This window comes from Lissotriton vulgaris, chromosome 12, assembly GCF_964263255.1.
Source record: "Lissotriton vulgaris chromosome 12, aLisVul1.2, whole genome shotgun sequence".
In the NCBI taxonomy this organism is placed as follows: Eukaryota; Metazoa; Chordata; class Amphibia; order Caudata; family Salamandridae; genus Lissotriton; species Lissotriton vulgaris.
The window spans coordinates 677,800,836-677,826,645 of record NC_141700.1 but is presented as its reverse complement, the minus strand read 5'-3'; the positions used below and the strand labels follow the sequence as shown (position 1 = coordinate 677,826,645).

Genomic DNA, 25,810 nt, shown 5'->3' with positions numbered 1-25,810 from the left:
TCTTCAACGGCATTTTCTATGAACAGATCAAGGGGACCGCCATGGGCGCAATTTTTGCTCCGAATTTGGCGATTCTGTTTATGGATGAAATAGAGACTAATGTCATTAACAACCCCACCAATCCCTTCTTACCAGGAGTTAGGTTTTGGCGTAGGTATATCGATGACATTTTCATCATTTGGACTGGAAGTGACGATTGCCTACGCCAATTCCTACACTGGCTGAACAATAATTGTTTGGGCCTTACCTTTACCATCAGCACTGACCATGACTCTATCTCCTTTTTGGACTTGTCCATTTACCACAGTGAAGGTTCCCTATTGACACGTCTCTACCGTAAGCCCACTGAAAAAAACACTCTTTTGGCCTACAACAGTAACCACCCGAGAGCATTACGCGACTCACTCCCATATTCACAATTTTTGCGAATTAGGCGTAACTGCTCCTGCAAGGAGGATTACTTCCGAGAAGCTACCACCTTGGCAACCAAACTCAAAGATAGGGGGTACCCAAAGAAATTAGTCAAAAACGCCACCAAGCGTGCATGGTATTGCCCCAGGGAAGTCTTACTTACACCAAAGGAAAAGACTACCTCTAAACGCATACCGTGCATATCCACTTTCTCACCTATCTCAAATCAACTAAGAAAAAGTATCCTCAAGCATTGGCCAATACTAAACACAGGTGCCCTCTCCATGGAAAAACCCGTATTTGCCTTTAAAAAGAGTAAAAACCTTAGGGATCACCTTGTAAGAGCTGCTCTACCTGCTCCTCTACCATCAACTACACTTGAAAATGTATGGGGTCTGTCCCCCATTGTTGGGCATGCAAAATGTGGCGGATGTAATAACTGTGATAGCACGATAGAAGGAAAAAGTTTTACCTTTAACAACATCACTATACAATGTCGTTCCTTCTCCAACTGCAACATTTGCAATGTTATTTACCTAATTTTGTGCCCCTGTCAGAAAGTGCATATAGGGCAGACCAGCCAAAAGGTAAAAATTCGAATTGGACAACACAGGAGCCGCATCAGGTGCGGCACCCCGAATGCACCATTGGTGGAACATTTTGCAGCTCAAAAACACTCTGATAATGAACTGAAATGGACTGTGTTGAAAGTACTGAGACTCCCTCCAAGAGGTGGAAATATGGGACAATTACTGAATAAAGAAGAACTGAAGTCCATCATACAGTTCAACTCCATCCAGGATGGCCTTAACAGAACCGAGGACTGGACAAGTCTTATATAAGTTGTTCATTTATGATCCCTTCGAAGCATGAGCATACAAAATAATTGTCTGTCCTTAAAAATGTAACATTCTTTGAAATGTCAGTCGGTTCGAAACTGCTTGGTTTTTAACAGAACTAGCTCGAGACCGTGGGCACTGCGAACCACTTGGTGGCACCCTCACTAGTCAGTCCCCTTCCTTTCACCCCATCGGTGCCTCACCACTCTAAAATGGCGCCCATACCGGCACAACTCACTCCTGAGTCGTTTGTTCACCACCACTGCCACGGGGCACGGCGGGCACCCCAGCTCGTGTTTAATCTAAAAAGCTGATGACCCCTGGTTTGCATACCACGCGTAGGCACCTTCATTGGTCACTCCGAACTCTATTGCTCGGATAGTTCACCATTCCAAGATGGCGACCGATACCGGCACTAGCTTGTAGCCCGTCCTCACTGTCTACTCCTGTTTCGACGGAGCATATTAGGCGTCTCTGCATGCAGACGCTCACCATCTGGCCATTGCGCTGCTGGGACGGGACCCCATTGCGGCCCCTCTACGAGCAATTTAAGGTAAACTTTTGAAAGAACCGCGGCTCCCTTATGGATCCGAACGAGTCCGGTAATACCCGCGATATACTTCATGTGCGCCTTCGATATTTTCATTGCAGGCTCGCACGGAAGAGGCCATTCCTATTGAGCGCCTTGCGTGGAACCGACCCCCGGTTACGGTAACTAACTGTCCACACTTATCACCAATCGCTGCTATTTGCCCCTCACTCCAATTCTCAACCAATGTTTTTTTGTCCACAGACTACACCCCCTTTTAAACTGAAGTCCTGTATCGAGCCCACGCTAAACCGCTAGGCTCAATCGGTAATGTTTGTTTTACCTTCACTGCACTTAAGTTGTCACTTCGGTATTTTTGCAGTAATTTTAACTCTGGATTATAATACCTCCCTTTTAGGTCACGAATAATTCGACCGTTCTTGGCCGGCTTTAATCTTCATTTCGATTCCATTGAATCGTCAACCCGGTAATTGTGGTTTTTTAATTGTAATATGCCGTGTGTGCAATTTTTCTGCCACACACCGAATAATAACCATAACAAATCCTTTCAGGCATCAACAGTAATCGGAACTGATTGGAAGCTTTTCCATCCACGACTGGCCCATCCAGCCCGGCTCGTGGTAATTACCTCCCCTAATTCACTCCCACCGCCACGATATTCCTTCACCAAAACACTATATTCCCCGCCACTAAGCACCACTGCCACATAAATGAACGCGGTAAGCCTTGTTTGTTTGATCTGTTCTCCTGCATCCCAAACACGAGCACATTGAGATCCGTGCCCTTTGGGAACACTCGACTGCATGTGCACACGTTGCATTTTGCATGAAAAAACGGTTGTTGACGAGCACTTTAGCCTTTTAGCACTCACTCTGTAAATATTTGATACAGAAAAAATTCTTCCTTTCTTTTTCTTCCTGTTTATACCCTACAGGCTCACTTGACAACTCAGGCAAAATCAATTCTAGTCCTGAAGATGATCCCACTATATTATTGGAGATAGGGATCGAAACGTTCGTCGACTGTTTTGCAGTACTGCTCGTTATATGATCTTTAACTTTCCCGGCAGTTACTGTGGGTTTGTGCTTATTCAAGAACCTCTTGCATTGTATTATAAGCCACCCTGTTCTCCTTGTTTGCCTGTGAATTCTTTGTCCTTTTCTTTTGTATTGTCTCCCCTTGACTTGGTACAGGCTTGTGCCCAGTTATTAATGTGCGAAATGTTTTCGCTTTATGCTGTTTATCTTCACTACTTTGAAAATAAATACTTCTAGGTCCGGCTGGACACTGAAGAAAAAAACACAGTCTTTATTTTTAGCCTGTGAAAATCAATCCTCTAGATATCATTAAAAACCTAGGACCTTTGTAATATAAAATTAGTAGCTTAACCCATGGTCCTTGGCCATTACTTTGGGTTCCCTTGTACACTAAACCTACAATTAGCGCAATCGCTAGATTGCAAGGGCTTCTATTCCCTTGCCCACCTCTCCCTGGGGGGCGGGCCAGTCCTAACACCTTGTCTTCCCCAATCACTCAACACTAGTAATCCCCTTCTCACACTTATCTCCCTAATATGTCAGTCAACACACCTCTTTATACAGACGACTATTTGAAACAACTATGCTCACGCCCCTCCCTATTGTCAGAGACCCCAGAGGCTCCAATCTCGGTAAATGACTCTATTCCAGAACAATTAGAAAAATTGAAAAAGAAGCAAGTTCGGTTGGAACTTATGATTTTGATGCTGACAGATTATTTAAAAGCCAACGTGATCCCGCTGGGTTTACAAGTCCGAAATATCCCGGGAATTTTCACTGATAATCCCAAATATATTCAAAACTTCAGCTTTATAGGTACAACCTGTTCACGCCATTGGCTAGCCCTTGGCATAGATATTGCGAGTGAAACCCTCAAATCTCTGGAAACAGAAATCGCAGACCTCCTCAAACAACTAACAGATTCCGACCCCAGTGCAGATGCAAAAAAACTACTTGAGCAAATTGACAAAACTGTGGCTGAGTTCCACAGGATTGAACAAAATAAAAAGTCAAATAAAATCAAAAAGGACGTGAAACTATATAATATTGAGAATACTTACCCTTATCTGCAGAAAGATTTTTATATTAACAAAACCTATCCCCGTTACCAAAATAGCCGCCCTTGGGGCCGCTATAACAGACGCCAGAATTTGGTGGGATTCTCAGACACCTCTGCCGAATCTTCTGATAGTTCTGACCCAGGGGAAGGCGGCAGTGGTGGAAGAAGAGGTGGTCTGAATCAGAATTCTTTTTTAGCCAGAGGCGCCCAGGACCCACCGCAGCGCGGGAAGGTCAAGAAAACCCAACGATGGCACAACCCTCCTGGCGAGCGCAGGACTCGCAACAATTATTACCAATGGTGAGCGGAATACAAATTCCGCCCCAGGGAACTGACAGCATTCCTATCTTTAATCTCTCTAAATACACACTTGCACAAGAAGAGCTATCATTACTTATGAAAGGCCTTTCTTTTGTGCCAACAATCCCACCCAACTACATGGATTTACAAGCAGAACTAATGAGATTTTTCAGACGCATACGTCTACAGGCCTTTTTTCAGTTGCACCCCACACCTGAAAGGGTCACCAATACTCCTTTTCGTCCACCATCTATTTTCTCGCCATCTGCTAGTATGATTCCCACAGAGGTGGTTACTTTTGAGAAGGTAATTCTGAAGGAATTGCAAAAACTCCAAAACAAGAAAATGTTCATACCCTATAACATTTCTAGGGAAGAGAAAAATGCCATTTCCCAACTTAAAACTAATGATAACCTCATAATTAAAAGTGCTGACAAGGGTGGAGGTATCGTATTGCAAGAAAAAGCCGCATATGTTTCAGAAATAATGCGACAACTTGAGAATAAGGAACACTACAAAAGACTGAGTCATAATCCTACCAAAGAAATCCAGAGTCCAATACAAAAAATCACGAAAGAGGGACTTGAAGCCGGTTTTCTATCAAAAAAAGAGTATAATTTTCTGAATGTAAAATCGCCTAGAACTCCGGTAATATACACGTTACCCAAAATACATAAAGATCAAAAAAACCCGCCAGGCCGCCCCATTGTTTCAGCCTGCGGATCCATCCTGGAACCATTGGGTTCTTACGTAGACTTTTTTATTAAAGACTTTGTCCCTTCCACACAATGCTATATAAAGGACTCAATGCACATGATTAACATGATCGAGCATCATCCATACAATCCCGTGACTGAAACTCTCGTAACCATGGACATTGAGTCCCTTTATATCAATATTCCACAGACTACAGCATTGCTAGTGATCAAAAAGATTTTGGATTCACGGCCTCGGCCTCATGCTGTACCTAGCATGTTCATCCTTCAGCTCCTAGAGATATGCCTTACGAGGAATTTTTTCCTCTTCAATGGCATTTTCTATGAACAGATCAAGGGGACCGCCATGGGCGCAATTTTTGCTCCGAATTTGGCGATTCTGTTTATGGATGAAATAGAGACTAATGTCATTAACAACCCCACCAATCCCTTCTTACCAGGAGTTAGGTTTTGGCGTAGGTATATCGATGACATTTTCATCATTTGGACTGGAAGTGACGATTGCCTACGCCAATTCCTACACTGGCTGAACAATAATTGTTTGGGCCTTACCTTTACCATCAGCACTGACCATGACTCTATCTCCTTTTTGGACTTGTCCATTTACCACAGTGAAGGTTCCCTATTGACACGTCTCTACCGTAAGCCCACTGAAAAAAACACTCTTTTGGCCTACAACAGTAACCACCGAGAGCATTACGCGACTCACTCCCATATTCGCAATTTTTGCGAATTAGGCGTAACTGCTCCTGCAAGGAGGATTACTTCCGAGAATCTACCACCTTGGCAACCAAACTCAAAGATAGGGGGTACCCAAAGAAATTAGTCAAAAAAGCCACCAAGCGTGCATGGTATTGCCCCAGGGAAGTCTTACTTACACCAAAGGAAAAGACTACCTCTAAACGCATACCGTGCATATCCACTTTCTCACCTATCTCAAATCAACTAAGAAAAAGTATCCTCAAGCATTGGCCAATACTAAACACAGGTGCCCTCTCCATGGAAAAACCCGTATTTGCCTTTAAAAAGAGTAAAAACCTTAGGGATCACCTTGTAAGAGCTGCTCTACCTGCTCCTCTACCATCAACTACACTTGAAAATGTATGGGGTCTGTCCCCCATTGTTGGGCATGCAAAATGTGGCGGATGTAATAACTGTGATAGCACGATAGAAGGAAAAAGTTTTACCTTTAACAACATCACTATACAATGTCGTTCCTTCTCCAACTGCAACATTTGCAATGTTATTTACCTAATTTTGTGCCCCTGTCAGAAAGTGTATATAGGGCAGACCAGCCAAAAGGTAAAAATTCGCATTGGACAACACAGGAGCCGCATCAGGTGCGGCACCCCGAATGCACCATTGGTGGAACATTTTGCAGCTCAAAAACACTCTGATAATGAACTGAAATGGACTGTGTTGAAAGTACTGAGACTCCCTCCAAGAGGTGGAAATATGGGACAATTACTGAATAAAGAAGAACTGAAGTCCATCATACAGTTCAACTCCATCCAGGATGGCCTTAACAGAACCGAGGACTGGACAAGTCTTATATAAGTTGTTCATTTATGATCCCTTCGAAGCATGAGCATACAAAATAATTGTCTGTCCTTAAAAATGTAACATTCTTTGAAATGTCAGTCGGTTCGAAACTGCTTGGTTTTTAACAGAACTAGCTCGAGACCGTGGGCACTGCGAACCACTTGGTGGCACCCTCACTAGTCAGTCCCCTTCCTTTCACCCCATCGGTGCCTCACCACTCTAAAATGGCGCCCATACCGGCACAACTCACTCCTGAGTCGTTTGTTCACCACCACTGCCACGGGGCACGGCGGGCACCCCAGCTCGTGTTTAATCTAAAAAGCTGATGACCCCTGGTTTGCATACCACGCATAGGCACCTTCATTGGTCACTCCGAACTCTATTGCTCGGATAGTTCACCATTCCAAGATGGCGACCGATACCGGCACTAGCTTGTAGCCCGTCCTCACTGTCTACTCCTGTTTCGACGGAGCATATTAGGCGTCTCTGCATGCAGACGCTCACCATCTGGCCATTGCGCTGCTGGGACGGGACCCCATTGCGGCCCCTCTACGAGCAATTTAAGGTAAGCTTTTGAAAGAACCGCGGCTCCCTTATGGATCTGAACGAGTCCGGTAATACCCGCGATATACTTCATGTGCGCCTTCGATATTTTCATTGCAGGCTCGCACGGAAGAGGCCATTCCTATTGAGCGCCTTGCGTGGAACCGACCCCCGGTTACGGTAACTAACTGTCCACACTTATCACCAATCGCTGCTATTTGCCCCTCACTCCAATTCTCAACCAATGTTTTTTTGTCCACAGACTACACCCCCTTTTAAACTGAAGTCCTGTATCGAGCCCACGCTAAACCGCTAGGCTCAATCGGTAATGTTTGTTTTACCTTCACTGCACTTAAGTTGTCACTTCGGTATTTTTGCAGTAATTTTAACTCTGGATTATAATACCTTCCTTTTAGGTCACGAATAATTCGACCGTTGTTGGCCGGCTTTAATCTTCATTTCGATTCCATTGAATCGTCAACCCGGTAATTGTGGTTTTTTAATTGTAATATGCCGTGTGTGCAATTTTTCTGCCACACACCGAATAATAACCATAACAAATCCTTTCAGGCATCAACAGTAATCGGAACTGATTGGAAGCTTGTCCATCCACGACTGGCCCATCCAGCCCGGCTCGTGGTAATTACCTCCCCTAATTCACTCCCACCGCCACGATATTCCTTCACCAAAACACTATATTCCCCGCCACTAAGCACCACTGCCACATAAATGAACGCGGTAAGCCTTGTTTGTTTGATCTGTTCTCCTGCATCCCAAACACGAGCACATTGAGATCCGTGCCCTTTGGGAACACTCGACTGCATGTGCACACGTTGCATTTTGCATGAAAAAACGGTTGTTGACGAGCACTTTAGCCTTTTAGCACTCACTCTGTAAATATTTGATACAGAAAAAATTCTTCCTTTCTTTTTCTTCCTGTTTATACCCTACAGGCTCACTTGACAACTCAGGCAAAATCAATTCTAGTCCTGAAGATGATCCCACTATATTATTGGAGATAGGGATCGAAACGTTCGTCGACTGTTTTGCAGTACTGCTCGTTATATGATCTTTAACTTTCCCGGCAGTTACTGTGGGTTTGTGCTTATTCAAGAACCTCTTGCATTGTATTATAAGCCACCCTGTTCTCCTTGTTTGCCTGTGAATTCTTTGTGCTTTTCTTTTGTATTGTCTCCCCTTGACTTGGTACAGGCTTGTGCCCAGTTATTAATGTGCGAAATGTTTTCGCTTTATGCTGTTTATCTTCACTACTTTGAAAATAAATACTTCTAGGTCCGGCTGGACACTGAAGAAAAAAACACAGTCTTTATTTTTAGCCTGTGAAAATCAATCCTCTAGATATCATTAAAAACCTAGGACCTTTGTAATATAAAATTAGTAGCTTAACCCATGGTCCTTGGCCATTACTTTGGGTTCCCTTGTACACTAAACCAACAGTTATAAAAACACCCTCCTATTCAGTCGTTAACTTAAAGATAGTATAGATACTACATTACATTACATAAAAAAACACTTTGGAATACATTCTTACCTGTCAAACGACGCAGCAACAGCACAGGAACAAGAACACGCCTTCCGCGCACCAACATTCTCGATCTCTGGGGAATTCCACCGTTGACGTAAGCAAATCGGAACGCAACGTCAAAAACGTCGCGCTCCGATTGGCTAGAAATAAACGTCAAGGAAACGTAAACACTCACAACACAAAAATAAACTAGAACGCTAACGTAGGGAACGTCAAGGTGACGCATTGCGTCGGCCATTTTTAAAATAATAAAATTAATACGGGACTCCACAGACACCTAAAACACACATAACACCACACAGTAATTAAAAAACATACACAGTTCTATTACATACAAAAATACACATAAGGCAGGACAATTACAAAGGGAAGATCTATCACGTTTTTTTTACACAACACATATTAAATAATTAATATTAACATACACACACTCATAACATCACCCTCACACACCAAAACTCTCACACTCCTTCACACACCCTCAATCACCCTGACACAACATCTCCCTCACACACCATCACACACCTTCAGCCTCACACCCACTCACTCACACTCACCCTCACACACACTCACACCCCCTCACACTCACACACACTCACACACCCTCACTCCCCTCAAAAAATAACACCCCTCACAACAAGCTCACACTCACTACACCGGACAGCCGCACCCACTCACACCCCTCACACTCTCTGACCATCAACACCCCTCAGCCTCACACAGCCTGACCCTCATCCCCTCACCCTAACACACCCTCAATCACCCTCACACCATCACCCTCACACACCCTAACTCTCACCCTCAACAACTCACACACACTCACACTCCCTCGCTCACCCTCACCCTCACACACACTCACACCCCCTCACCCTCACACCCCATCACCCTCACATCCCATCACCCTCACACACCCTCACTCCCATCACAACATCACACCCCTCACAACACTCTCACACTCACTACACCTCACACTCTCACCCTCAAAAACCCTCACACCCCCTCACTCACACTCACTCACACTCACTCAGCCTCACTCACCCTCACGCTCACACACCGTCACACACCCTCTGCTTAACAACACCTCTCTCACCCTCAATCACCCTCACACACACTCACACTCACACACCGTCACACACCAAAAACCTCACACCCCCTCACACACACCCTCACCCTCAAACACCTTACACTCACACACACACGCTCCCCTAAAACCCATCACAACACTCTCACACTCACTACACCTCACACACTCTCAGCCGCAAACAACCTCACTCATCCTCACCCTCACACACACTCACACCCCCTCACCCTCACACCCCATCACACTCACACACGCTCACTCCCCTCACCCTCACAACAACACCCTCACACCCCCTCACTCACACTCACTCACACTCACTCACAATGACTCACACTCACCCTCACACACCCTCACCCTCACACACCGTCACACACCCTCTGCGTAACAACACCTCTCACACCCTCACTCACCCTCACACACACTCACACTCACGCACCGTCACACACCCGAAGCCTCACACCCCCTCACTCACCCTCACACTCACACACACACCCCCTCACCCTCAAACACATGACATTCACACACACACACCCTCCCCTGACACCCGTCACAACACTCTCACACTCACTACACCTCGCACACTCACCATCAAACACCCTCCCACACACTCACCCACGCTCAGCCTTGCAACTTGTCACAATAAACACGCCTCACACTCACACACCCTTACCATCATCCCCTCAGCCTCATTCACATTCAATCAACATCACAACACCTAACTCTCAGACTCACCCACTCACACACAATCACACTCCCTAACTCAGCCTCACACACCCTCAGCCTCACACCGTCACACACCCTCACTAAACATCAAAAACACTCACTCACCCTCACACACCCTCACCAACACACACCGTCACATACACTCAGCCTCACAAACACTCACTCAACTTCACCATCACACACACTCACACCCCCTCACACTCACACTCCCTCACACTCACAACACTCATGCTCACACCCCTCACACTCACATTCCTCACTCTCACACCCCTCACCCTCACACCACTCACCCTCACACCACTCAAGCCACAGATGGGTGTGCGATGGGAGGATGCTCAGCTTGCAGGGCTGTGCTTCTATCCCCTGCTGCACTCTCCTGCTCTCTAGAAATGTGGCATAACAACATAAGCTGCCATCAAAGTCACGTCAATACAAATCATGTGGCATTCCAAATGCTATAGGTGTCACATTCAAAAAAATTAAAACTATTGGCATTGTAAATGACTAATCTATCAATGTAGCTATTTGGAAAAACTACACACAAAAAAAAATTTACAATACCAATAGCTCCCACTTTTCTAATGCGAGACCTATTGCATTTCCAATGCTTGTTTTACTGTGTGCGTTCTCTTTCTTTATCTGCTGTCTCTATCATGTGTGTGTGTTCTAAAGCTCTCTCCCTGAATGTAGGCTCCCTTGCTGCTCTTTTCGGAATGAGTGCTTGTGAACTCCCTTTCTCACACTCTGAAACCTCTGTATGTGAGTTCTGTCTGTCTCCCTTCTCTCTTACTGCATATACGCTCTCTCGCACACTGTGGACGCCGTGGGTAAGTGTCTTACCCCTTACCAGGACACCTGCCCCCACCACTACTTCATCCTCTGGAGCAAGAAAATCAGTGGCAAACTCACCTCCATTCTCAACACATCCATCACCACGGCCACCTTCATGATCAAAGGAAACATGTAGAGACCAGACCCTCCTCAAGAAACGCTCCACTGAACCCAGCGATCTTAAGAACTACAGACACATTTCTCTGCTCCCCTTCCCCGCCAAACGCCTTGAGAAGGCCATCAACTGAGAACTCATCAAACACTTGGAGAACAACAACCTGCTGGATAGCTCCCAGATTGGTTTCAGCACCACCCACAGCACCAAGACCACCCTGATCACTGCCACTGATGACATCAGAACCCTCCTTGATCGAGCAGGCACAGCATCCCTGATCTTCTTCGACCTCTCAGCAGCATTCAGCATCGTATCCCCCCACACCCTCATCAAGCGACTCCGCTAACTTGGGATCCAGGGAGATGCTCTGTGTATATGAGCTCTGTATCTCTTCTCTCTCACAGCACGTATGTTCTTTCACACACTAGGCCCTCTCTGTATGTGAACTCTGTCTATGTTCTCTCACACATTGTGGGTGCTTGGTGTACGTGAGCTCTGTCTGTCTCTTCTCTCTTAATGCATGAATGTTCTTTCACGCACTGTGAGCGTTCGGTGTATGTGTCTTCTGCCTATCTCCCTTCTCTCTTACTGCATGTATGTTCTCTCAAACACTCTGGGTGCTTGCTGTATGGGAGGTCTGTCTCTCTTCTCTCTTACAGCAAGAATGTTCTTTCACACACTGTGGGTGCTCGGTTCAAGTGAGCTCTGTCTGTCTCCCTTCTCTCTTAAAGCATGTATGTTCTCTCACACACTATGGGTGCTCTATGTATATGAACTCTGTCTGCCTCCCTTCTCCCTTACAGCAAGTATGTTCTCTCACACACTGTGGGTGCTCTGTGTATGCCAGCTCTGTCTGCCTCCCTTCTCACTTACGGCACAAAAGGGGGTGGTGATGGACGGAGCATCTGAACCAATCAAACACTCACACCCAGTCAACAGATCTGGGGTTAATCCATCACCGTTCTTTAGCCCACTCTGCCACCCCAGTTCAGACATTGCCATATGCAAATCAGTCTGACCCTGAGCCTCATGGGAACAGTCCAGCCCGAACTGCCAAGCCATGCCTTCCCTGGACCGAAATCAAGCTTCCTAGGACCGGTTTCTGGCATTCCAGCCATCTTCAGCCAGGCTTGCTTGAATCCAGTGGCAAAGTGAGCAAGGGACTCACGTCTGAGCATACCCTGCCAACTTATGGCGAACAAAGCGGTACAAAAGGGGGTGGTGATGGACGGAGCATCTGAACCAATCAAACACTCACACCCAGTCAACAGCTCTGGGTTTAATCCATCACCGTTCTTTAGCCCACTCTGCCACCCCAGTTCAGATATGGCCATATGCAAATCCGTCGGACCCTGTGCCTCTTGGGAACAGTACAGCCCGAACTGCCAAGCCATGCCTTCTCTGGACCGGAATCAAGCTTCCTAGGACTGGTTTCTGGCATTCCAGCCGTCTTCAGCCAGGCTTGTACCGCTCCCTTCTCACTTACAGCACATATGTTCTCTCACCACTGTGGGTGCTCGGTGTCAGGAGCGTAACACAGGCCTCCGCAGCCCCAGCGGTGCGGGAGCAGCCCCGAGCTGCAGGGGGCCCCCTCAGCACTGTACTCAGGCCTAAGAGCTCTGGGTTAAATCTAGAGCGGGCCAATCTGTGTACCTTGCAGGGGGGCCCCTTCAATTTTCGTTACGTCACTGCTCGGTGTATGTGAGCTGTCTGTCTCCCTTCTCTCTTACTGCATGTATGCTCTCTCACACACTGTGGGTGCTCTGTGTATGCCAGCTCTGTCTGCCTCCCTTCTCACTTACGGCACAAAAGGGGGTGGTGATGGACGGAGCATCTGAACCAATCAAACACTCACACCCAGTCAACAGATCTGGGGTTAATCCATCACCGTTCTTTAGCCCACTCTGCCACCCCAGTTCAGACATTGCCATATGCAAATCAGTCTGACCCTGAGCCTCATGGGAACAGTCCAGCCCGAACTGCCAAGCCATGCCTTCCCTGGACCGAAATCAAGCTTCCTAGGACCGGTTTCTGGCATTCCAGCCATCTTCAGCCAGGCTTGCTTGAATCCAGTGGCAAAGTGAGCAAGGGACTCACGTCTGAGCATACCCTGCCAACTTATGGCGAACAAAGCGGTACAAAAGGGGGTGGTGATGGACGGAGCATCTGAACCAATCAAACACTCACACCCAGTCAACAGCTCTGGGTTTAATCCATCACCGTTCTTTAGCCCACTCTGCCACCCCAGTTCAGATATGGCCATATGCAAATCCGTCGGACCCTGTGCCTCTTGGGAACAGTACAGCCCGAACTGCCAAGCCATGCCTTCTCTGGACCGGAATCAAGCTTCCTAGGACTGGTTTCTGGCATTCCAGCCGTCTTCAGCCAGGCTTGTACCGCTCCCTTCTCACTTACAGCACATATGTTCTCTCACCACTGTGGGTGCTCGGTGTCAGGAGCGTAACACAGGCCTCCGCAGCCCCAGCGGTGCGGGAGCAGCCCCGAGCTGCAGGGGGCCCCCTCAGCACTGTACTCAGGCCTAAGAGCTCTGGGTTAAATCTAGAGCGGGCCAATCTGTGTACCTTGCAGGGGGGCCCCTTCAATTTTCGTTACGTCACTGCTCGGTGTATGTGAGCTGTCTGTCTCCCTTCTCTCTTACTGCATGTATGCTCACTCACACATTATGGGCACTCTGTGTAAAAGTGTGTCACCCTTACCCAGACGCCTGCCCCCACCATTTCTTAACCCTTGGGAGCAAGAAAATCAGCGGAGAACTCTTCTTCATTCTCAAAGCATCCATCACCGCAGCCACCTCCCCTGATCAATGGAAATATGCAGAGACCAGACCCCTCCTAAAGAAACCCTCCGCTGACCCCAGTGATCTTAGGAACTACCACCACATCTCTCTGCTCCCCTTCCCAGCCAAAGTCCTCGAGAAGGCTATCAACCGACAACTCAGCAAACACCCTGAGAACAACAACCTGTTGGACACTTCCCAAGCCGGTTTCAGTGCCGACCACAGCACTGAGAGACCACCATGATCACTGCCACCTATGACATCAGAACCTTTTTTGACTGGGGGGGCAGAGCAGCCCTGATCTTCTTCGACCTCTCAGCAGCGTTCGACACAGTATCCCACCACACCCTCATCAAGACGCTCCACCACATTGGATCCTAGCGCCTGGATACCCTCATGGGTGATTAGCCACGCTCTACATATCATATTGATTGATAAAGTGTCTGTCTCTCTTCTTTCTTACAGCATGTATGTTCAGGGCCGAACTGGCCATAGTGGGCACCGGGCAATCCCCCGGTGCGCCGCACGGGTGAACCGGCCACGGCAAAGAGCTCGGCGGCACCTCCAACCCCCCCCCCCCCCCCCCCTCCCCCGAGTGGGGAGGGGGGGGGGGGGGGGGCGGCCGAGCACTTTGCCAGGGCCGGTTGTGGTTCCCAGTCCAGCCCTGTGTACGTTCTCTTCTCTCTCACACACTCAGTGAGCACTCGGTCTGTGTCTGTCTCTCTTCTCTCTTACAGCATGTGTGCTCTCTTCTCTTACACACTCAGTGGGCGCTCAGTGTAAGTGTTTCTCTTCTCTCTTACAACATGTGTGCTCTCTCCCCTCACACACTCAGTGAGCGCTCGGAGTAAGTGTCTCCTCTCTTACAGCATGTATGCTTTTTCTCACACACACAGTGAGCGCTCGGTGTGTGTTTGTCTCTTCTCTTTTACAACTTGTGTGTTCTCTTCTCTCACACACTCAGTGAGCGCTCGGTGTAAATTTCTCCTCTCTTACAGCATGTATGCTGTCTTCTCTCACACACTCAGTGAGCACTTGGTCTAAGTGTCTGTCTCTCTTCTCTCTTACAGCAAAACACTCTTCTCACACATTGAGCGTTTGGTGTAAGTGTCTCTCTTCTCTCTTACAACACGTGTGCTCTCTTCTCACACACACGCAGCGAGCGCTTGATGTAAGTGTCTGTCTCTTCTCTCTTACATGTGTGCTCTCTCCTCTCCCACACTCAGTGAGCGCTCCGAGTGTCTTTCTCTCTTCTCTCTTACAGCGTAGCATGTATGCTCTCTCCTCACCCACACTCATTGAGCGCTCGGTCTAAGTGTCTGTCTCTCTTCTCTCTTTCAGCATGGATGCTCTTTCCTCTCACATACTCAGTGAGCGCTCTGTTTGTCCGTCTCTCTTCTCTCCCACACTCAGTGCGCGCTCGGTGTACACGAGTGCTCGCTCTCGCCGGGGGGTCTGGTTTTCTTGGCTCACTGGAAGTGTCACCAGCAGAAAGTTTACAGCTGAAAGCGCTGTGCGCTCGGGGCCTCCCCCGGCGGGAGGGGGCGGAGCCTGCAGCTTCGCACACACCTCCGAGGGGGAGGACTCCCGGACTTCCCAGGCAGCTTCGGACCGGGAGTGTGGAGCTGTGGGGAATACCTGGGGGTCCCAAGCGAGGACCGTGAGTACAGCTGAGCTCTGGGGGTCCCAGCCGCGGACAGCGAGTACCCCCCGGACCTGGGGGCCCGGGCTAGGACTGAGAGAGCCGAGAGGGGCAGGCAGGGGCTATGAGGCTTGCCGGGACTGCCCCTGTTTGGAAGTTATCAGTCGTCACTCAGCGGGGACTGCTTCTGGGCTGGAGCAGATCGGAGCGGCACGCTCGAATCCCGGTGCACGACGGTGAGCACGAGCAACGGGTGCTGCACTAATTGTGAGTGTGAAGCGCATGCAGCGATCGTGAGGTCGGCGTGGACGTGCTGTGCTGACTTCCAGCTCCCTGCAGGAGCTGCTCCTCTTGTGGGTGTTCTACAGATGCCCAGGAGCACGCACGAGCTGCACCGATACACAGAAGTTGCAGGCAGTTCTGGTTCGTCGCAGGAGCTGCTCGGCTGTGAGTACACGTCACGAGCTGCATAGATCGTGGGCGCACACCAGGAGCTGGCCGGAGTGGAAGTCTCTAGTGGGGACCAGATCTGGTGTTATTGCACAGCAGGAGTTGCACCAACAGTGGAGGCACAATATGGAGTGATTGGTTCTGGTTTCACAACAGGAGTTGCACCGGTTGTCGTTGCAAAGCAGGATTTGCACTGATTGTGGTCACGCAACAGGAGCTGCACTGATTGTGGTAACATAACGGGACCTGCACGGATTGGGGTTACCCAGCAGGATCTGTACGGATTGTGGTAACATAACGGGATCTGCACGGATTGGGGTTACCCAGCAGGATCTGCACTGATTGTGGTAACATAACGGGATCTGCACGGATTGGGGTTACCCAGCAGGATCTGCACGGATTGGGGTAATATAACGGGATCTGCACGGATTGGGGTTACCCAGCAGGATCTGCACGGATTGTGGTCACGCAACAGGAGCAGCACTGATTGGGGTAACATAACGGGATCTGCACGGATTGTGGTCACGCAACAGGAGCAGCACTGATTGGGGTAACATAACGGGATCTGCACGGATTGGGGTCACGCAACAGGAGCAGCACTGATTGGGGTAACATAACGGGATCTGCACGGATTGGGGTTACACAGCAGGAGCTGCACTGATTGTGGTAATATAACGGGATCTGCACAGATTGGAGTTACAGAGAGCAGGATCTGCACGGATTGTGACAACATAACAGGGTCTGCACGGATTGTGACCAGAGCAGGATCTGCACGGATTGTGATCAGAGCAGGATCTGCACAGATTGTGATAAGTGCAGGGGCTGCGCGGATTGTGATCAGAGTAGGATCTGCACGGATTGTGATAAGTGCAGGGGCTGCGCGGATTGTGGTACCATAACAGGATCTGCACGGATTGAGGATACACAACTGGATCTGCACGGATTTTGCCACTGCGCGGAACAGGAGCTGCTCCTCTGCATCCGGGTCTCCAGACAACAGACTTGACATGGATGCCGGGTGGCACACTGAGGGGGAGACGCACTCCGCATAAAGTGTGCGGGCACACTGAAGGGGAGCCGGTCTTAGCTGGCGAGGGCAGGCGGCACACGAGTCTCGTGCCCGGATTGCATGTTCCCCGAACACGGCCAGCCACTGCGTGACACGAGCTGCTCGCTCCGGGGCTGGCGATCTGCAGTGTGATTGGCTGAAGTTGAAGCCTAGAGTGCCGGCCCGCCCACCACGCCGGCGGCGTCCCTGACCATAGGATGTGATTGGAACGTGATCCGGTCATGCCTGTGAATTTAAGATGTTCAACTTAGTAGGGCCTAAAGGACTCAGTGCTAAAGAAAAAAAATACAAAACTAAAAATTCTGTCTGGCAAGTGTTGAACCGAAATCTACTCTGTGTGCTCATCTAGAGAATTCCCCATTGTTCTCTGAAAAAAAGGCATTTTTGGTTTAGTTGGGCATTCTTTGTTAGAATAAGATCACTCTATTCCTCATACCATAAAGGTGTTTTACAGAGGCCTCCGGTAGCTCCCCGTGGTGTGAGCTGCCTAGAATTGACCCAATAGAGCTGATATTTCTTATGCATATAGTAACTCCTGTTGAGTGGCAGGAGGGTCTCTTCGAGGCTGAGTGTGTGGATCAAGCTTCAGCTATAGTAAGGTCTCACTGCAGTGCTTGGGGCTGACTAAAGAAGGGTCTATTTACAGTAGGTGCAGAGCCTCACACCGGGTTTCTTAACCTGTCCTCTTGCAAGTAAAGATTCTCACAGTGGTCAAGTGGAAGTTCCTCAAACAGAGCTGGTTGGCACTAGGCCCAAGAGAATGCTTGTGGCGTCCCAAGGCCGCATTCACTCCTTGCACTAGTTCCTCCCTGGTACTGACCACCGCTAAAACCCCCACTGATCAGGCCTGGTCGCCATGAGCTCTCCTGAGCGGGAGGGCTCAGGCCCAGTATCGCGCAAGCAGCGCCTGATGGCATCCCTTGGGTCTGGAGAACCTGGCGGCACACTCTACTGCTTCATCTGTGGTGGCGCAATGCTGCGCGGCCGCGAGCTGCGGCTACCTGTGAGATGCCCCCCGGAGCCAGGAGGGCCCTTCTTCCCATTTCTGGCACAGCAGGAGCCCGCACCTGGGGCCTCTGAACCTAGTGCGGACGGGACTGTGCCCTGCTGTGCAGTGTGCCAGCATTTCCTAGCTGAGCAGTGGAGCGCTTTTGAGCGCCGCCGCACTCCCCTCGACAAGCGCATGTACTGGCTGAAGAGGCCTTACCAGTGTGGTATGGCTGGCGATCCGCGCAAGCCAGCACCTCGTGAGTGGAACCCCGCCTACGAGGATGCCCTTAATACAAGGGGTGACTCAGAGCTATCCTCTCTGTCGGAGGATGAGACACTGTCTGAGCCTGAGCAAGAGGCCAACCATACACGACCCCTGGGAGCACCCCATGTGCACACCCCAGTGCAGGACATAGGGCCTTCCAGAGGCAAAACAGGCCAGAGTGTTCCCCACATCAAGCACCCAGAGTGGAGCCAGAGAGCCCGCAACGGCAGGGCCGGCCAGGCCGCAGCACATGCCCAGTACCCCAAAGCAGAGGCCCAACAAGCCCTTCCCGCTGCTCCGTCACCCCTTGTCTCCCAGACTGGCCCTGGCCAGAGGGACTGTTCCTCAGAGGACATCAACATCACCAGTGATGATGATGAATATCGGCTCAGAAACTGGGGAGAGGCAAAGAAAGAGAATGGGGTTGGACCCGCTGTCCGCCACAGTGGTGCGATCACTCCAACAGCAGTAGCGGTGGCAGGGGGAACAGCTTGCTACATTTGTGGAAGCCGCCTTTCCCAGGCCAACCAACATCAGATCCATGTACAGAAGCAAGAAAACCCACCACATGAGCCCTTCTTCCCATTCCTCTGGCTGCACAGCCCTCCGCCTGGTGCCCAGCCCATCAGCCCTTCAGGGAGTACCCTGGTTTGCCCCTGCTGCTTCTCCTCTCTGATGCAGCAGTGGCAGAGCTTCGAGGTTGCCAGTGTACCCGTACTGCAGCGACTCTACATGGTCCCCCTCAACGCCAAGTCTCTAGGTATGCCTTCAAAAGATGGCGCCCAGTTTAAGGTGGAGACTGCGGCAGCCGGGCATGAAGTATGCTTTCTCTGTGGGGAAGATACAAAGGAGGCTAGGCTAGTGGCTTGTAAAGTGACCAATGGAAATGCCAGAAACACCATGCACTTTCCCTTCCTTGGCCAGTTGCCCTGCCCTCCCAACTCCAAAGGCTTGACCTCCAAAGGGGAGGCCCCCAGCTGCAGAAAGTGCTATGGAGTCCTGGAGGATATCTGGGCCATCTATAGGGCTTGCCAGACCGAGGAGCTCATCACGTCCGTCCAAAGCTTCTTGGGACGGTACCACCAAGTGTTCTCAATGGACGAACCCAATGTCATGCCCTCACGAAGGGGCCACGCGGCCATATGTTACATATGTGGCACTGAGATGGGCGCTGGTCAGGAGTTCCAAGTGAATGTGAACCCACCTAACCGTTATGGAGACAAAGAACCATTCTTCCCTTTCCTGACCGTATACCCGCCAGCCCCAAGGGCCCGACCCGCGGACTCCATCGGCCTGGTCTCTACCTGCAGCCTGTGCTACCACGACCTCCTCGGGCAGTGGCTGCAGCATGAAGGCCGAAGCACCCTGCATCCCAGCAGCCCCTGGTCCCGGCAGTACAAAGTGGAGACCTTTGTTTGCTTCTTCTGCCGGCTGGAAAAGAAACGTTGCCTTGGGTTGAAAGCTGTGCGCGTTGCCAGGCTCCCCATCTTTCTGTACTCCCCGAGGGTGAGCAACAGCTTACTCGTGGATGATGGCAAGGAACTCACCATCGGAGCATGCGCCGAATGCAGAGCTGTGGTCCTGGCGGGAAAAGTGGTCACCAATGGGGATCAGGTTGACCACAAGCCACCCAGCATGAGTCAGAAGGTAAGAAGCCATAACTTTTCTTTCTTTTTTTTATTCATGACCAAAGCCTGTCTATTGCTGGATTATGAAGTGGTCTCTGCCTTTGTGTACAATGGTATATTAGACGGTGGCGTAGGCAATAAGACAATTCTCTATCAAGAGCTTCAGTTGAGTTTCCAGTTGAAGGAGGCCTGTCCGTGGGGCAATGGTTATCTGCTCCCTAAGTTGTTACGTTTGTATCACTAGTTGAAAAAATAGTAATTGGAATAGTTAACCTCTTCAGCGCGGCGCAAATTTTCGCGCTGTGCTGAAGATTCGAAAAACGGGTGTGGTCATGACGGAACGGTTCCGTCATCAGCACAGCCCAACCGACGCTGATGACGGAACCGTTCCGTCATAAGCATCGAAGGACTGAGCAAAATTTCAACTGTATAATGACGTTATTGATAAATGCTATAGGACTCGTCTTCTGTATCTATGTCTTTCTTGTCAATTACGGATGGGAATGTCAACAGAATCCTATTGGAGAGATTGTCTTCTCCTCAGTATTAAATATACTGATTTCCTCATATATTTTAGGAAAAGCATGGATGTGTACTTTTCTGCCGAAGGTTGTTGGGTCTGTTAGGTGTACTACGAGTGCCTTCACTCCCCCACGCGCTCTGCCAACACTTTTTATTCTATAGCAAAGTGCAAAAAAAGTGCAAAGATATGTAGCCAATGCCTTATTGCCTTTGAAAAAACATTGGCTTGGGTCTCCATGCTCATTGTTGTCACATGCAGTGCCAAGAGGGGCATCCTGTAATACTGTCAGGGTATCCACAGGGTAACCCGGACAGGGATACTTAGATTCTGGCGCACTGGCGAAGCAGCTCGTATATTCATGGTTTTATTTCAAATCCTGTTTCTGGTGCAGCTTTCCGAACGAAATGTTGTAGTCTGAAGTTTTTACTTTTATGATCTGATATCTTAGGAGAAGTGTTACTTGTGTTTGCAAACATTGCTATCTGGCCCATACCAGACCAGTGCTGAACATATGCAGACACCACAGCATGGATGCCATTTTACATTCATCACAAACATGTAAGCACCCTTGTTTCCCCTGCATCTGACATTTGGGCAGCTAGTTTGCCCATGGTCAAAGCAAATAGTCTTTGCCTCTTGGGATCTGACCCAACCAATGATACAGTGTACACCTCATAGAATTAGAGCCAATCAAAGACACAGCGTACACCTCACAGAATAAGAGCCAATCAAAGACACAGCGTACACCTCCTAGAATCAGAGCCAATCAATGACACCGCGTACACCTCCTCGAATCAGAGCCAACCAATGATACTGTGTACACCTCCTAGAATCAGAGCCAACCAATGATACTGTGTGCACCTCCTAGAATCAGAGCCAACCAATGATACTGTGTACACCTCCTAGAATCAGAGCCAACCAATGATACTGTGTACACCTCCTAGAATCAGAGCCAACCAATGATACTGTGTGCACCTCCTAGAATCAGAGCCAACCAATGATACTGTGTACACCTCCTAGAATTAGAGCCAATCAAAGACACAGCGTACACCTCATAGAATAAGAGCCAATCAAAGACACAGCGTACACCTCCTAGAATCGGAGCCAATCAAAGACACAGCGTACACTTCCTAGAATAAGAGGCAATCAATGACACAGCGAACACCTCCTCGAATCAGAGCCAACCAATGATACTGTGTATACCTGCTAGAATCAGAGCCAACCAATGATACTGTGTACACCTCGTAGAATCAGAGCCAATCAAAGACACAGCGTACGCCTTCTAGTACGAGGTCTATCCAATGACATTGTGTACACATCCTAAAATCAGGGCACACCAATAGGATAAGTTATACCTCCTTAGCTTCGAGGCCATCTAATGACCTCGTTTTTGCCTCCTATGGTTCGGGTCAACTAGTGTCTGTATGTATGCCTCCTAGTGTCCCTGTGAACCAATGATATAATATAAGCCTCCTAGGACCAGGACCAAACGACAATGTAAAGTTAGGCAGCCGAGGCTGAAAACAACGATGACACAGCACAAGTCCGCCAAGGATCAGGTTTTGGCCACTAACAATCAAAAAGCCAGGCAGCCTATTGTTGTGGCCAACCCGTTACATAAAGCTAAGCATCCTATATTGAAGACAACCAGTGACACGAGTATAGAAGTCAAGGGTTTGGCCAACCAATGACAGAAAGAAAGGCAAATGTAGTGTAGGGGCCAACCAGTGACATATGGTTAAGTAACTTAGGATCATATATATAATTGACGGATAGAACAACCTTTGGAATGCGCCCAACGACTGACGTACAAGCAGAAGCTTATGGTCAGGGGTGACTATTTATTGAAGTGCAAAATAGCATTGGGCAATGACCAACTACTGACCGAAGGGCAATTCGTTTGGTTCAGGGAAAACCAGTGACATAAGTGCAGACAGTTTAGGTATAGGACATCGGCTTACAGAGGCGCATACAGCCTAGGGTCAGGCACAGCCAGTAACAGAGGCCAGGCATCTGAAAGCATAGTCCAACAGGGATGTAGGCGACCTCATCCAACCATAACCTAATGGGAGGCAGCTCGGTCACAAGCTCTCAGTGATCCACTGCAAACATTTCGGATCAGGTCTATCAAGGGATGTGGGTACAGACATGCTGATGCCATATCCCACCAATTACGTAGCAGCGGGCAGTTTATGATCATCCCAAACTAATAATGTAGAGAGAGAATGTCCTATGCTACAAAGTAAACCAATGAAATGGAAAAACAGCTGAAGATGAGACCAAAACAGTTCCATTTGGAGCAGCAGCATAGAAATCCAGAAATCAGACACAACCACTAAAAAGTTCATGTAACCTAGGGTCCGCGTCAACAAGTGACTGAAACAGACAAGCTATGGTGAGGCAAAAGTAATGACAAAAGAGCAAACAGCCTTGAAAACAACACAAACCAAAAACATAGGGGCTGCACATACTATCTCATGCTGGTAGCATATCATTAAACCCACCCAGTGACGCATGAGGTAGGTTGTCAATGCACAGGACAACCAGTGAGACCGGAGCAGGAAATCTAGGATCCGGTGTAGTCGGTGACAAAGAGTCTCCTTCGTGGAGTGAAACGCGTCAAGGAAGACACTTGTCTCATTATGCTTAATAAATGAGCTATACTGCTTGCACTTTCATCTTGTGTGGTGGTCTGTGATTGAAAGGAGTTCCGAAGAGGTCTTCACCTGTTGTTTGCCCGCCTTGCATGTGGCGGTCAGGAGTTATTTTGCATATATATATATATATAACCTTTTATTTGAAGTTACAAAAAACAAACTTTGCGTCGCTGGGCTTTAGCAACATTCCGTCGCAAGCAGCATAGACCAGTGATGTTGTGGGCTAAATATTCCACTGCATTTGCTGTGGTTCAATAACAGATTGTTTCATTACAATACTCCCCATAACATTCCGCCACTTCCGGCAACAGAACACTGAAATACACGTGGGTGGGAGGAGTCACCCCTTCCACCGCTGTGAAGATTGCATTTTACATGCAAAGTCTGAAGCACCGCTGGAAAGCATTTGCTAACAAAACAATTGAAAAGGGAAAACGGATTTTTGAAAAGGGATGGCTGTGGAAAACAAACTATACCATGAGAACAAGCATAAAACGGTAACCATGAATGTAAAGGTAGCACCAAAAATGAAATAAACAATCTAATTAACACATTACTAGAGAAGACCAATACACCTGACCTAAACAATTTCTACAGTTTGAACCTCAAAACAACACACAAAGTTCCAGAAACATGTATGCATCTAACAATTACATAAATGTCGAAATATTTTATTCCCGAACAAATGTAGAAAAGTCAAAAAATTTATTTTTTAAGAGAAGGGACTTTTAAGTCAAAAAGGGGAATTGATATAGTAGGTTCTAGCATATCATTTTGTCTTTTTTTCGCTCCTCTTGCAGGGCACAAATCCTAAAAAAAAAAGAAGTGGAGGGACTAACCTAGTTAATCAGTATGCAAGAGGCATCACAGCGCGTGACATCAGGCGTGACATCAGGCGCTTGAAGTGTGTGACAATCACAGCAAGTGACATCACAGGAAGTGGCATCACAAGAAGTGACATCAGATCTTAAGCACTAACATAAATGTTTAGCAGGTGTATCATGAGTACATTTGTGCACATTTCGAGTATACTTGCAAACCCTCCTGATTTAGGCAGAAGATTCAAACTTTTGTACGTTACACATAAACCAATGTTGCCTTTTGTCAGCGTAAAGCTTCCTCTAGCTATATTGCTTTAAAAGAAAAAATTGTGATATTTAAATTATTACAACACCTCCTCAGGGGTAGTAAGCACTATATAAATGCTATTTATGTTGTGCAAATACTGGGAAAGACAAACACATCTGACATTCTTACAGTGCATGCATATCTCCTAAACAGAGCCTGAACAAAGGGAAAAGCTGCCTCTCAAGTATGTGTGAAGTGCTAACAAGGTGTGAGCCTTTGTTTCCCCTCTGCTGCATTTGCTTTTAGGTGTGAGGCTACTGACTGCTCCCAGACAAAAGACAAAAGGAGGCCTAATGTCCCCTTAGATTCTGCCTTTGTTACGGGTCCAGCAGGAGTCAGAAATAAGAAAGCCCCTGCACTTTGTTGCGCTCGAAAGCAGACAACAAAGTGCAGGCGCCGATGAATGTGTACCCGTATTTGCAAATTACACCGAGACGAGTTCAGCATCTTTTTCAGTGAGACCTAACTTCTTGGCAGGTTGGACAGCGTCCACCCTGTGAAAAAAGTGGGTGGACGCTGTGGAGGGATGCTGCTAGTCAAATCTTTTGATGCAGAACTTCAAGAATGTATCTTGGTCATGTGCAGCAGCTGAAATGTTTCTGCTTTCATAGAGAGCCACTTTACAGCTTTTCATGTTTTAAGAAAAACTTTGCGCTTTTTACGTTGCAAAGCATTGAAGTTTAAAAATACGATGCAATAAGCCTAGAATCATAATTCAGTTTTTAGGATTAGCTAAACTGGTCATTTGTGCATCATAGCAGCTAATAAACTCTGCTGACCTCACACCTCTCCCCAGACCTGAAAGTATCCTAAGTCAATGGTGTAAATCGTTAAAATAAAGGATAAGGGAGAGCCCACAGAGCTGCACGCCTCTACGAAAGTGAAGGTGAAAAACAATTGTTTTTCAGTTCTGAATGGCTGTGGGTGGGCCAGGGTATTCCTTGTGTGGGCCTGGCCCACTTGGCCCACCCTCTAGAACCGGGCCTGGTTTCAAGTGCTGGGCTTTAAACTTGTACATTCTAACCTGGAACTGTATCCTATAGGACCCGTACCCTCCAGTTCTGCCCCCGCCTCCCACCAACTTGACACAAAAATGCAGTAACCCCACATTGCAATAACCAAGAGATTCAGGTGGGGTAAAAAGGCCATGTTTAATCACAACACTGTATAAACATGACAAGCAAATAACATGCATATCTGATATTCATAATCACATTTTCCAAACATATCTTGCTCCTCTCACGTTCCCAGCCCTAAGGGAGGAGCCCCATCTGGCTCGCATCTCGCAACTGGGTATCCTATGCCAGGTGCCGCGCACCTGCCCCTTAGAGTGGTGGGCCCGCACCCCTGGTCCTTGTCCGTCATTA

The 25,810-nt window shown here is 48.2% G+C and overlaps 1 protein-coding gene across 6 annotated transcripts in view; it reads left to right on the top strand.

The window, feature by feature from the left end:
- Positions 1-17,856: 17,856 nt before the first annotated feature.
- Positions 17,857-25,810, top strand: part of GSE1 (Gse1 coiled-coil protein) — a 1,074,384-nt gene continuing 1,066,430 nt past the window's right edge. For all 6 annotated transcript variants that reach the window (XM_086945866.1, XM_086945865.1, XM_086945862.1 and 3 more), the window contains exon 1: positions 17,857-20,154. In XM_086945866.1, the coding sequence (XP_086801992.1) occupies positions 18,109-20,154 (2,046 nt within the window). In that variant the 5' untranslated portion in view covers positions 17,857-18,108. The remainder of the gene's footprint in view (positions 20,155-25,810) is intronic.